The sequence below is a fragment of the Pholcus phalangioides genome, unplaced genomic scaffold (genome assembly GCF_987345545.1).
Source record: "Pholcus phalangioides strain wild (caught in Gottingen) unplaced genomic scaffold, Ppha-v1.0 ptg000015l_1, whole genome shotgun sequence".
Lineage (NCBI taxonomy): Eukaryota > Metazoa > Arthropoda > Arachnida > Araneae > Pholcidae > Pholcus > Pholcus phalangioides.
Genome location: NW_028301608.1, coordinates 102847086 through 102861425, shown reverse-complemented (window position 1 = coordinate 102861425; position 14340 = coordinate 102847086). Strand labels below are relative to the sequence as shown.

General features: G+C 37.1%; 1 protein-coding gene across 2 annotated transcripts in view; it reads left to right on the top strand.

Annotated features, from left to right (window-relative positions):
• LOC149077222 (adhesion molecule nephrin-like) overlaps positions 1-14340 on the top strand; it is a 151548-nt gene that overhangs the window by 95051 nt on the left and 42157 nt on the right. For both annotated transcript variants that reach the window (XM_089244961.1, XM_089244960.1), the window contains one exon: positions 12417-12527. In XM_089244961.1, coding sequence (XP_089101087.1) covers positions 12417-12527 — 111 coding nt within the window. The remainder of the gene's footprint in view (positions 1-12416; positions 12528-14340) is intronic.

The window sequence follows — 14340 nt, the reverse complement described above, 5'->3', positions numbered from 1 at the left end:
TATGGTGCGTGTGTGTACGTGTGTACTCCCCGAGCAAAAGAAAGTATGAAGGGCAAGTCGGGAATATATATATATAAAAAAAAGGAGAGATAAGGAATAGGAGCAAAAAACACATAAGAAAAGGATGAAATAGAGGAAGATGCCTCTGCCGGTGAACAAGAGAAGATGAGGTAGTTGTGGAGAAGCCCTTCTTTTTTCCATTTTGTTTAGAACTTCTTATGGCCCTCCTTCTCGAACTAGCTTCGACCTCTCAATCCAAATCTATTTATCACTAAGGCAATAGATACTTTTTTTTCATGTATTTTACCGAATGTCATGCTTCTTTTTATTCCTAACTAGGCTTTTCGAAAGCGAATTCATTCGCAGGAAAAAAAATATAAAACCACACGTTTTCCCTGAAGATATATATTTTTTTTCACCCACGCACAACATGGAGGAATGAAACATTCTATGCATGTTGCTTTTTTATTTTCTGTGAAAGACATTTCTTTTTATCCGTAATGCGTAAACTTCGGAACGTTTGTTTTTCCTCTTTAATGTTCGGGTGAAATTATCGACTTTCGTCGTATTTTTGTGTGTTGTAGCAATTCTGAGTTTTGAGGAATCGACGTCAAACGGAGTTAGAGAATGAATATATGTAGAGAAGAATGTGGATTGTATGTTTCGAATATAATGGAAGTTGTAGAAAATTATTTTGTATGGGGTCTTGCTTTATTCACTTTAGTATTTTATATAATTACTTGATTAATGATATTGTAATTGGAAATTATAAATTTCTAAACTAGCCACATCATTTGAATGAAACAAACGTTTCCCTTTTTTTTACCACTTTGTTTAAAGCTTCTTATGCCACTACTTCTCGAACTAGCTTCGATTTCTTAATGCAAATCTATTCATCACTAAGGTGATGCAGTAAAACCTTTCTTTTGCGGACACTCGAAACACAAATAAATAAATAAATCGTTTGTGAAAGAGGGGATTCCCCTTGTAACTAAAATGCGGTATTCAAAATAACTGAAATGGTTCTTTATTTGAAAATGAACGAAATGTTGACAAAATTAAGTGCGTTTCATGGAAGTACATAATTTAGTACGCTAGTGCAGGTCGATAAAGATACTCGTCCATAAGCACCAAAGGGTGCTTTTAGAAATGCAGCGAGTTCGATACACAAGTTCGATACTTCTTCCTTGTCAGAAACATTTCTGACACAGGGGTACAAAAGAAACGGCATGACCACAGAAAAAGATTGCTACCGCAGGGAGTCCCACATCGAGGGGTTAGCGCACCAATCTCTCGGTGAGTATAAAATAAATGCTGCCGTTTGGAATCCGCAATAAATTGTAGGTCCCGGTCTAATTAGTCTTCGTGTGCAAAAAGTGACCGTGGTGTGGCAAAACGATCAAATGGTCATGAATATTGCACAGATAAAAAAATAAATTGCAAAAGAAATATTATAAAAAAGTTTAGATACTAAATCTGCATTTTTTGTAAAACTTATCTATGAATGTTTGGTGAGTTTTGCAATTCCTTCGTAATGCATTTAAAAATGCTTGACTAAATCCAATGTCTTTCTTTAAATACGCCAGAGCCGTTTTCTTCTTCAGATGGCTTTGACATCGTGAATTTCTTAATGATGTCAGATATTTCAATAGTATGCTGCTCTTCTACTCTCGCATTGTCCAACTGGGAATAGAATTGCCAAACATTACCAAAAACTTCAAGTCAAAATTTCATTCCGAACCAAAAATTGGATTAAATATTAGAACGCTTGCTGCCATCTAGTGAACATCTTTTGAAACAGAATGACAATTGGTGTCCGTGTTGGGATTTTAGTCCAGTGGAACAAATGGTGAAAATGGTGTTCGTGACCGTGTCTGAGAGACTGTTAAGAGGGGTGACCACTTTTTCATGATTTTCACCAAATGTATGTATGGTTTTTTTTCCCTATTCCTAAGCAGACTTTTCCAAAGCAAATTCATTCGCAGGAAAAAAATAGAGAGAACCTTACGTTTTTTCACAGAATATATTTTTTTCTTTCACAAATGTTACTTTTTCTTGAAACATATATATATTTTTTTATCCGTAATGTGTACACTTCGAAACGTTTGTTTTTCCCTCTTTAATGTTGGGAAGGAATTATCGACTTTCAGCGTATTTTTGTGTGTTACAACAACTTCAATTCTGTGTTTCGATGAATCAATGTCAAACGGAGTTAGAGACTATATGGTGAAAAAGAGGCGGGTATGTTTTACGGTATAACGAAAGTTATAGAAATTATTGCATGGAGTGTCGTTAAATTCGCATTAGTCTTTTATATAATGATCACTAATGGAAATTTATTGTTCATGAGTCACAGTTCTCCATCCATATAAATGAATTAATAAATCATATCGCTGAAAATCACAGATGTCAAAACTAGCATGGATATTTGGATGAATCAAACGCGTTCTGGTACATTTTAATTTTTTCCTGTATAATATTTTGTTTTGGAGGAGTCGTGGGTGGGTACGATTAACTATACTGTGATATGTTGAGCTCACTTGATAATTCCCGAACGCTAATAGACGAGGTTATTTCTATGACCCTACTCAAGAACATTTATGGCCAGTCGATTTACAACTAAGCGATCTTGAATACTCGGTTGTTGCTGTGATCAACTACATCTTAATTTTTTTTGTTGTTGAATAAGCATTGTATGCAGGACAGTTTATTATTAATGATAAACATTGTATGCAGTAGGACCTCGATTATCCGAGTTAATATGGACAAGAACTGCCTTAGATAATACGAATCTTTCAGAATTTTGAGATCATTTCTTCATCTACTGACCGGACTTTAATGTACCGGATTAGATACTTTGTTATGCAACTAACTAAACGTTTAAAAATCAGTGTTTTTCTTTATTTTTTGTCATTGATTAGAGGTGAAAAATTACCAACTTAAATATTAATTTATTATTATCATTATATACTTATATTTTCATCCATCACCATTTTATTCTTAATCGACTTTCCATGATATGGTAGGTAAAGGGTTAAAAATGAAATAAATACAGCGAAAAACGATGGAAATTACGTTTTTGCATTCTACATGCAATAAAAAAATCAATTAGTATGTTACTGCCGAAGTCCGAAGTGCGGCCAATTCGTGAAATGACCGACAGTTTTGGCAAAAGTTCGATTTGCGGAAATGTTTGCATCTTTGGCCGGTCAATTAGCGAAGTGGCCGGAGATCCCTGGTCAAAGTTCAATGTGCTGATATAAGACTGTCTGATCCATTTTTTTCATCGCCAACGTGCGTTACTTGGATTTGTATAGTAGATGTATTGGATTAGCTCTATATGACGATAGGAAAAAATATTGAGAGAGAAAAAAAAATATCTGTATGTAAATGAAATAAATAGTTTTTCCGTCAAGTTTAAAGGAAAAAAAAAATACTACAGCGCGCGCGCATCGTGACTGTGGTTTGATCGGTTGTCATAATTAACGTGGATAAAATTGTCACGGAAAAATACGCCTAATAGCTGAAACCCGAGTCATGCCTTTACTTTTCGGACTTTCGTCAGGGATCTGCAGCCACTTGGCGAACAATAATCCGGGGAAAATTAAAAAAGGAAATTGGCAGATTTCGCGGGCGTTGGCAGAAACAAATATAATAAAAGTAGCAGTAACTGTTGTAAATACATCTAAACGTATTCCTGCCCACCTGGAATTTTGCCACTGTGTAGTCGTGTGGGTCTCATGCTGGACTCATCGTGAGGATCTAGGTTCGAACCCCGTTCTAACGGCCCAGTGGTTGAAGTGAGTTTTCTCCGTTTTTCGAGATGTGAATGTGAGGCGGTTGCCCATTCTTTCCACAAAGAGCAGTCAGCTACATTATCATAGTTACCTAACATGTAAATTCAAGCATGAACCACCCCGAATTAAAAATATGGGAGACGAATGGCAGCACCATCAAAAACACGAATCAAACAGACACACACCCGCACTCCAGCATGCACCGATTCACCAGCACCACCAAGCCTCCGCGAAAAGTTCGTGACGTCACTGAAGTCGCCAAGTTCACTTATAGTCATTGGATATACTGCAAAAAAGCTAAAGATATCGCATACGTCGCAATGCTATATGCAATGGCTACAGGTGAAATGGACGCCTATGGTGACGTCAAAACTTCGCGCAGAGGCGCGAAAATTTCGATACTCAATATTAAAAACGCTTGCAGCTCTGAACCTATGTTAGTCATTTTTGAGTTTGCTTTAGTGTTTACCTATGGTACAGAAGATGTTGGCCGTAAATAGTGAGGCCGCGTTTAACATAGGCTCGATGTGAAAACACCATTGCTATAGCTTCTACAGAGCTGATCAAGCGATACTGATGACGTCACTATATTCAGTGATGGTGGATGTGATGGCTACGCATTCTCTCTAACTTTTGTTATACATAAACCATTATATAAACCTATTATTTCTTAGAAATTTTGATTTACAATTTTCTGTTTTTAATATTGCACATGTGAATGGGGTTTTTGCGATGGGTCCGCTAGTATTTCTAGAATCCCTAACCGTAGCTAACCACCGCTGGTAATTATTTCCGCTAATTAATGTGCTCAGCCTGAAATAACCACCGAAAACTCAGTTGCTCCTTTGAAGACCGGACACACCCCGCTTCCCATCTCATAGAGATATCGAAGCATTTCCGAAGGGTGGGTGTATCCGGAAAGTTTTATTATAAAAACAAAACATCCTTTTCCAGTATCTCGAAAGATACTGGAAAAGTACGACGTCAATCTTTCACGATGGCTACAGATTGACTACACCTCGACGCTTCACGTTGATCCATTGATTGGATCACAGATCTTCGAGTATCTCGACTGCCTGTGTCACCGTCGGTTCATGAGTTACTATGTCAACGGACTCGGTTCTCTCTGCATAGGTGCTTAATCTCTGACCTCTGATAAATCCATCGTCATGTTCTGCGAGATCCTATCACCACCTACCATCAATTGCCGTATCACCTCTCTCCGTCGCTCCCTCCCCTCAGTAAATTTCATGATTAAAATTGAAAAAAAATTAATCCAGTAACTATATAACAATTTTAAAATTCCATGCTATAAATTTACTCTCCGATTCCATGGACAGTACTATATGAACTATTTCTTTGAGTAATTCGCCGCCCCCCAACCATAATCATGATTTAAAATGCGCTATATGCATTTCATGTCAATTGCATAACGGTCTTTTCGGTACTGAATATTAAAAACGCTTGTAGCTCTGAACCTACCTGTTAGTCATTTCCGAGTTTGTTTTTAGTGTTTTCCCATGCGATCACGTCGTGCTTCCCCGTCTAACGGAAGGCGCTCAACTTTTGAACACAACAACTAGGAAATTCTCGATAAGTATGTTTTCCTTTCTCTTTCATTAATAATTGTACAAAAAAAAAAAAACTAGAAAGACTGACATTTAAAAAATATCACGTTACTCTTTACATATCTCAGTCACAGAATAATGTCCCTGGATTTTATAAACGGGGCATATGTTAGCACCTCCCCATAGAAAAGAAGATCAGTATCTCACTTTCCTATTATCTATATTAGGAGGTGGGAAAAAAAACACAACATTTTAACTATAGGTGTGCTGGTTGTGCAAGTGGGGCTTTTGACAAAATTGTTATTTCCCTTGAAAAATACTTTTCTTTCTGATGTTTACGTTTCCTTGAGATTTTCCAAAATTGGACACAGGGCAGGCAGATATTAGTCATTTTTTCTGTCTTAAATGTCATTTGCCATTTTTATAGTGCAGCGAATACCCCAGTTTTACAGAAACTACTACCTCTATATCCCATATATACCTTGTTCATAGTCCTCTGCAGAATTTCTAACGAATTACAAATTCCAATAAAACGCCACAACAGGCAAAATGCCCAACGAGGTGGCTGTGAAAAGATGCCTATAATAAATATGGATGTCATATATTTCAAAAATACAGCAACCCAATTAAAAATGCAATTCACAAAATATATATATGCATGTTGACATATTATACAATGCCTATAAGAATATTTATTGTTGTCTTATTCTAAGTATGGATAGCTTCTCGATTTACCCGAACATGTTTATCGTATTTTAAGCGTGTCAATTGTGTTACAATTTACTACCTCCGGTTGTAAGCTATTCCATCTGTTAACAACCCTGTTAGAGAAAATTCCCTGCGACACCATAACCTCGCATTGTCCCTTATCAATCGATACTGGTGTCCCCTTGTAAAAGTAGTCGATTGACGGTGTACTAATAATTCATGGACTATCCTATCCATCCCTTTGCAAATTTTGAACACTTCGATCATATCTCCCCGACAGCTGCGTTCATCCCATGTAAACATATTCAAAAAATGAAGTCTCTTCATAACTTAAGCCCCGTGTGCTAATAAGGACACGGCATTCTGTGCACCGCTTCAACCAAATTTATGCCCCCTAACAACATCTACATTTTTGGCCTTACCCAATGCTTTCGTCACATGATTATAGAAGCAAAGGAGGTTAGTCACACATGACTTCCCCTTCCTTAATCCATGGCACATTGGCACTTGATGCATGTTGGGCTGCACATGTCTGTGCTATGAACCTAACGTAAAGTTTGTTTCTGTGTAATGATTGTTATAGTAATGCCATCTACCACATATTTTTTAACTATGAGTGAAGTGTAACGATTGAAGATTTTATCGCTGTAGGCCTGTTGCTCTCTGTGGCGAGGCTTTTTAATGGGGAGATCGGCTTATACATTCGCTCCACGAAGTTGGGAACCACAGAAAACCAACTTCAGCCGACCACCACTGCGGCGACAGTGGGGTTCGAACCCGGTACCTCACGATACGAGTCACTATGACTACTCTACCACCACAGCGGCTAAGTTGCAGAAACAAAGTGTGTGATCCACAAAGTGCAAATTTTTGTTATGCAATCAAAATTGTGTATGCATAAGATGCATAAGCATTGTCCATGCATACTTACCTCTACATGCATATTTCAGCCGAAGTAGTTCAAATTAAAAGGAAAAATAAAAGTCAATTTATCTATTTTTTGTCCCCCCCCCCCATTTCTATGTTTTTACACTGAAAAAAAATCGTTTATAACGAGAAGTGCGTTACGACAACATCTTCCCATTTGATTGTTAAACTGTTTTTATAACGGACTTCTGTAGTAAACCCACCATGGAAATGGTCAAGACACTTTCTATTAATGTCACATCTATACTGTAATTTTGGGTGATAAAATTTTGTGTGGTGCTATGATTCTATAAACAATGCTGGCACACAAATTCATACTTTTTTTGTCGTCAATATTTTGAGGAGAGAATAACACAGATAATCTGAGCATCTATTGAAAATTTTCGGGTGTTAGGATGGATATTCGGAATTTTGTCGCCAGTGCCGTCATTGATTTTAGCTTTGTGATTATACGGCAAGATATTTAATTATCCTATATCACTACTAACGTTAATGATGCACCAAGACAAGGTCTTCTTAGTACACGGTAATGAAGTAAAAACGTAGTTTATTAAATCAAAATGTATCCGGTAGGGTTTTCCAAGACGCATCAATTGCGGGAGGCACTCCAGTCAAAACTAATCAGGACATCTTTCGGAGATGTTTATTTAATAACTACTCCTGTTTCGAGTTTTCTGCGCATCATTTCATAATTCACTTTAATCTTTTCGGAGAACTCACAAAATCCCCCGGAAAACTTATTTCCATGAGTTCTCGAGAATTTCTCGCGAGTGTTTAAAAGAACACTTTGCAGCTTATGTATGTAAGCAGATCACGGGTGCTGTAAAAGCGGGCGTCCCTTGGATCAAAATACTCGGATTTATTTTAATCTCTATTCCTCTGTCGTAAGAACAGTTCTCACACTATGCATACATGAAAATAATTGCTTGGTTGGGATAAAGTTATCAGGACAACTGGTCCCTAATCCTCTAGGTACTGAAATAATGCATGCATATATTTTCGAAGCAAAGATTCCAGATATTTTATAATAACAAAATGGTAGAAATCATACGCTTTTTGATTTAATCGTACCTATATCAGTTTTCAATTATAATTGGAGCTTTCTGGTTGTATTGCGGTTGATGCATCAACTCTCGCCTATGGAAGCCTGGATTCGAATGACAGCTTTTACAAGGTTGTATTTGTCCAGTTTGGGAGATCCGACTCTAAAAGCTTAGTCAAAATTATTCCATGAGGAATCTGAATTAAATGTTTTAGGAAATGCGGAATTGATAATGCCCACCTATCACTCATGCAATTAAAACACTAAAATTCGTCTCTTTTCCTATTTTCTGGGAAGAAGGATGTTCGGATGTGCGACAATTTAATCCATCAGAGTGCACAAAATATCCGTTGTCGAGCAGAATAAAAAATTGAAAGAAACCTTTATACTGATGTTGGCGTATCGGAAAATTCTCGGACTATTTATACAGCAAACTTACATAGGCGCAAAGTGAATGCGCATTTGTACTTAGTGGGCACTTGTCACAAATGGGTTTCCTAAACTCAATATGTCAGTTGATGACATTGCAGTAACAATGGGAAATGCACAGCAAGAGCATGACAACGCGTTGTAGTATATTTCTCGATTTCCAATTTGATTGTGTGCGCGTGCGTGCGTGCGCAGTCTGTCATAATGTCCTATCTTCAAAGCTGAAGATCATCGCTGTGGCTCAGAAGTGAATCTTTTGTATGGCACCGAGACCAAGCGTATATCCGCAAAGTTTCAAAGAAACTTTTGTGCTCTCTCTTCAGCAGTTTGAAGAATTTACATGATATATTTATTGTATGAATGTATTTGATACCACTTTGAATGCATAACATGTAGATATATTGATGTAAAAAAGTTGGGGATTAGTTCTTATGGTCGAGAATAATGCGAAGTGTTGAAAAGAAAACGAATATGCCGGAAAACTGAAAATTCTTCCTATCAAAATCAGATTTCTCAACGCAAAAAACAAAATTTCTCAACAATCGAAACAATCTCATTTCGAAACAATCTTCTCAGCCCGATCTTGAGAAAAAATAATTAAAACTATATAATCGCGGACGAAAGACGAAAGAGTGATTTCTACCCATTATTCTGAATTAACGACAGCCTCCCGTATATGAAATTTTTTTAAACGCTATTTCTATAGGTAATTAATGTCTCGATTTGATTCCCGATCGATATTTGTTCCAGTCACCCCAGTGAACAATTTGCCCGTTGTTGCCCAACTTCACAGAGCCCGGAACAACCCTCAAAATGCAAGCCTATTCTAAAACACTTTCAAACCTGTGGCACGCAATTCAGAAACTTTACCAACTTGACAAGAGATCTCACGCAGAAGATTTGGAAAGGATTTACGAAAGACATCAAAATTGTTCGTGCTAGACGCATTTTTATTTCCCTCGTTGCCTGCACTCTCTCCCTCTCTCGACAAATCCTTCTCATAATAGTATTTACGTATTAAATTCGGAAACATAAGTCCATTTCCTATCATGCATAGACTATTATAATATATCGGACTTAGTTTAAGATAAAAGACACAAAAATGGAAAGAAACATTTCTCTCAGCAACGATGCAAGTCAGGCCGAAAACTTTTCACCTTGTGTCAACGACTCCATCTCTCAGCTTATTTGATATTCCAACAAACTCTACCCCTGAAGTATTATAGTTCATAAAAAAGTGGATATTCTTTTTCCTCCGCGGTTAAATAAAATAAAAAAAAGTCATATATATATACAAACAGAAACAAAAAAAATAGAAAGTAAAAGGCAAGTTTCCTTCAGCGGCAGATGTAAGGCTACTTACTAACGCACCGTCCGTATTACCTCAAAATATGTTCTTGTTTGAAATTCATGTTTGAAAGGGAAAAAGATGCCCTCGTTCGCCAAAAGGAAACAGAGAACTTTGGAAATTTATCTCCACAACGGCTACGGCAGTTTTATACGTATATACCATCTCCAAAAGAAAAAAAAAATAGAACTCTAAGAAGATTTTGTTTCAGGAATTGAAATTCTGCCAACGATGTATTTGCTTGCGCACGTGCCTTTGGGAATCCCGGGGATTTATAGACCGAATGTGAAGCGACCAACAACGTTCGAATTGCATCAATACATATATATATGTAGATAGATATAAAAAACCCAAAAAGAGAGAATGTTTCGCTCCTGCTCTACGATTTCTTTCCTTTACCCGGAGCCATTCATGTCCTTTCTCTCTCCTCTTGAATTTAAAAAAAAAAATATATATATATATATAATTCTAAAGAAAAATTAAAGAAATACTAAAAACAGAAAGTAAAGTAAATGCCGGTTAAATATTTGTATTCATAAAATATGTCCGAAGATTTATTCTATCGCAAGTGGTTTTACGTTTGGGTTTTCGTTGTAGGGCATAAAAACAAAACCAATTGATCTAAAATTCAATGGAGTCCTTTCCCTTCTACTTCCTATTGATCTCTGAGTTGTATTCAATAAAATATACTGTAAATATATGACGGTCAGCAAAGATACTGCATGCATTCTTACTACTATATTCTATGATGTGGTTGGAAATTTTATTGTTGTATTTATTTCATCGTAAGGTGAGAATTGAATTGAAAAATTATATATTCTGTGTCTCTTTAGTGATTACGTTCGTAATATTTGGTTTAGCTAAAACAAGAGTAAAACTACTTATCTCATAAAAAAGTTTTGATTCTCCATGCAGGTCACAATTGGGTATGTGTTCAAATCTGTTTGTTAGAAAACGTGGGTCCCATACTTAGTTTTTTTCCAGTCATAAGTTAACTACGTGTGTTTTTAGACACATTTTTCTCATTCCTTCTGAATTTACTTGTGATGTTCCTCATAGTATCCAAAAAAAAAATGCTGAAGTTCAACCATGATATCGACGAATGGCCATCCCGATTTTTATAGACGGTTTAAGGTGTTGTCTGAGTCTCACCAACTTTGGCACATAGTTTGAGCTAATTACTGCTGCAAACATTAACAGCCTATCAGAATTATATTTATATTAAATGTTGCAGAGGAAAAACAACGCCTTGATCGCGGGATCGCCGACTGAGAATTTATTTTTAAGTTTCTCGATCTTGGAAAATGCCATGCGTTTGCTGCAAGACATACTGATTATTCCGTGTCCGGAAAATTCACAGAATGAAAAATTCATCGATGAGAAAATTCACCGACAACATTTCAACATAAGCGAACGAACGAATGAATGAATGATCGAGTGAGCAAGTGATCTAGTAAGTGAATGAATGGGCGAGTGAGTGAATGAGTAATTGAGTAAATGAATGATCGAATGAACAAATGATGTTTATCACTTTGTCAGTTATCACTCTCTCAGTAGGCAAGTCATTCACTTGATCTGTAGGTCGCTCACTTTGTCATTCACTTGATCTGTAGGTCGCTCACTTTGTCATTCACTTGATCTGTAGGTCGCTCACTTTGTTATTCACTTGATCTGTTGGTCGCTCACTTTGTTATTCACTTGATCTGTAGGTCGCTCACTTTGTCATTTCACTCACTAGGTCGCTTATTCTATCATCCACTCACTAAATCACTCATTCTAGCATCAACTCACTAGGTTGTTCACACTGTTACACGTTCAATCACTTGGTCGCTTACTCTGGCACTCGCTCAGTCACCAACATTAACCTCTCCGTCATCCATTCACTAAGTACTGTATCATTTACTGGCTGACTCACTCGGTCATTCCTCGCGTATATCACGCACCGCGCACACACGTCCCAAACACCATTTTATACCTACTCGAGCTTCAACATTTTCTATGAAGCGTATATGCGTATAAAATACGCAGACGAGACAGAATATTAAAACCACAAGCACGATGAACAAATCAGTCTACGGAAAATTCACCGCCAGGAAAAAGAAACAACAACAGCACCAGGGAGATGTTATGAGATGCCGATGTAACAGGGTCGAGATTAGGGACCTTATATTGTCCAATATAATCCATTAATAAATTTTGTTTTATTTGTTAGCGGTGGAGAATTGATTTACTTTTAGCTTTAATTTGGGAAATTCTGAATCGACGACCTTTCATTTCCATAAGCATGAGTAGTAAAGATAAGATTTTTATTTGACATGGCTTTTGTACTCATGTATTAAGGGCGAAATTAATTTACCTTTTACTAGGTTAAATATTTGTTCAATATCATCAAAAAATCGAGGGTCTTCAACACATGACCCGTGGGCCATTTGTAGTCTCAAGCCCACCGTTCGTAATGCACGTATAGTGGCCCGCGGGCTAATTTAAATATCAAATGTGACACACGCTGGGTTGAAGACACCTGATGTGAATGAATATCATAGAAATTTAAAATACACATATATGTGCTTCTGAATAATTGTTGTTCTTTGTTTTAGTTCCACCACGAAGTGTCATAATAATGGACGAACATGGTCAGCGTCTAAGAGATGTTGTCGGTCCATACGACGAGGGTTCTCGTGTAGCATTCTTATGTGAAGCAGAAGGAGGTAAGTGTGTTGGCATGGACTTTTTATAAAAGAAATGAGGTTTTCATTACTGAGAGACTATATGATTATAATTTATCGCGATTGTGTGTGCACTGGCATAAAGTTGTGACGCTGTATTGCGTAGTTAACGTAATTGTTAACCTGCACTGATCTTTCTTCGTGTTGTTAAACTTGAGTTGTAATAGAATTTTTTTTAGAAATTTTAAATGTGATGTATCAGCAGTAATTATACTTTTTTGCCGTAACGAACTTCAAGAGTGGGCCTAAAAACAAACTGGCAGAGGATTCATCTAGAGAAGAAGCACAATCGGCTGAGCAGAAAACATAAGAAAAAGAAATCGACGCAGAAAATTACTCAGACAGCACAGTTCTATACGAAATGATTCTCTCTAACATAACATGAAAATTAATTCAATAATTTGCTATAGAATATTGAAGATGTACAAAACGCATATAGTATAATACAACGTATTAAGACTTAGTTGTCGGAAGGCGGCACGAACAAGAACACTAAAAAAAAAAGCACAACCCCAACAGCATAAAGACGTAGAACCACGCATATATACTCAGAACACATATTTCGGTCTGCGCCAATTCGTTAGAAATTACGAAAATGAATGTGTAGGAGCTGAATGTGTATAGTTAAGTAGTAGTAATAGTGATAGGAACCGAGGGACACCCAGGCCCTGACACACTTGGTGATATAAGCACATTGTCCTAGGGTACTCGGGTGCCTCCGGGGAACCTAACTATTTATTGAGCTTGAGAAAGATATATTACATACATATTACGCACCTCGCCAGTAAACAAGTATAAAGTTTATGATCGAAAAAATGGTGATTCATGTGAATAAATCACAAAATCACAAGTAGTAGTAATAGAAAAAATTCAAATTTTGCACAATACTATGGCTTCAATACATATAATTTGACAATTCCTTGTAATAGAGTATGAGTGTTTGGGTATCTAACTACTTTTTACAGCACACAAACTCCAGTCATATATATATCGCCATACGGCAATTTCCAATCAGTGGAGTAAGGCGGGAAATGAAAGCTATATCTATCGGTGGTCGACCACGCTCAGCAGGTAAAGAACTTGTTTCTGTCTGGATTTGAAAACTTGGACCTTGACGGTAACCTTCATTGTGGAAGAACATCTTACCACCGCTCTACTCGGGAGCTAACCGGCATCTGCTGGAGTAGACACAATATTTTTGGCCAGGCCAGATCTAACATCATCGAAGAGATGGTAAACGTGCTCACATAACCTGAACCAGGGTATGACACATAATAAGCGATCCAGTTCATACGGCAACTATCTGTATAACATCTAACTAATTTAAAAACATAAAGATAAAACCACAAAATGTATATTTGGTTTACTCACAAATTCAAAACAAATCAAAGCTGGTTTCCCAGGATCAAATCCTGCACAACGATAAAATTATTTAATCATTATACTTCACTCATAGTTTAAAAAAATGCTGGCAGATATCAGCACCGTGACAATCATTACGCAGAAACAAAAGTAACGCTAGGTTCACAATACACACATGCGCATTTTTGCAGCATGGCCCAGGTCTTCTTCGATCCCTACTTGTATCTCTGCATTGACACAGAGCGGTGAATCATGACAACACCATCTATAGCAGACGGCGTCCGCGCGAAACTCGTGATGTCACTGGAGTAGGCCATTTGACCTAAAGTCATTGGATATACTGCAAAAAGAGTGAAGATATCGCGTGCGTCGGCCTGATATATGCAATGGCTACCGGCGAAATGGCATACTTCAATGACGTCACGTGGTTCGC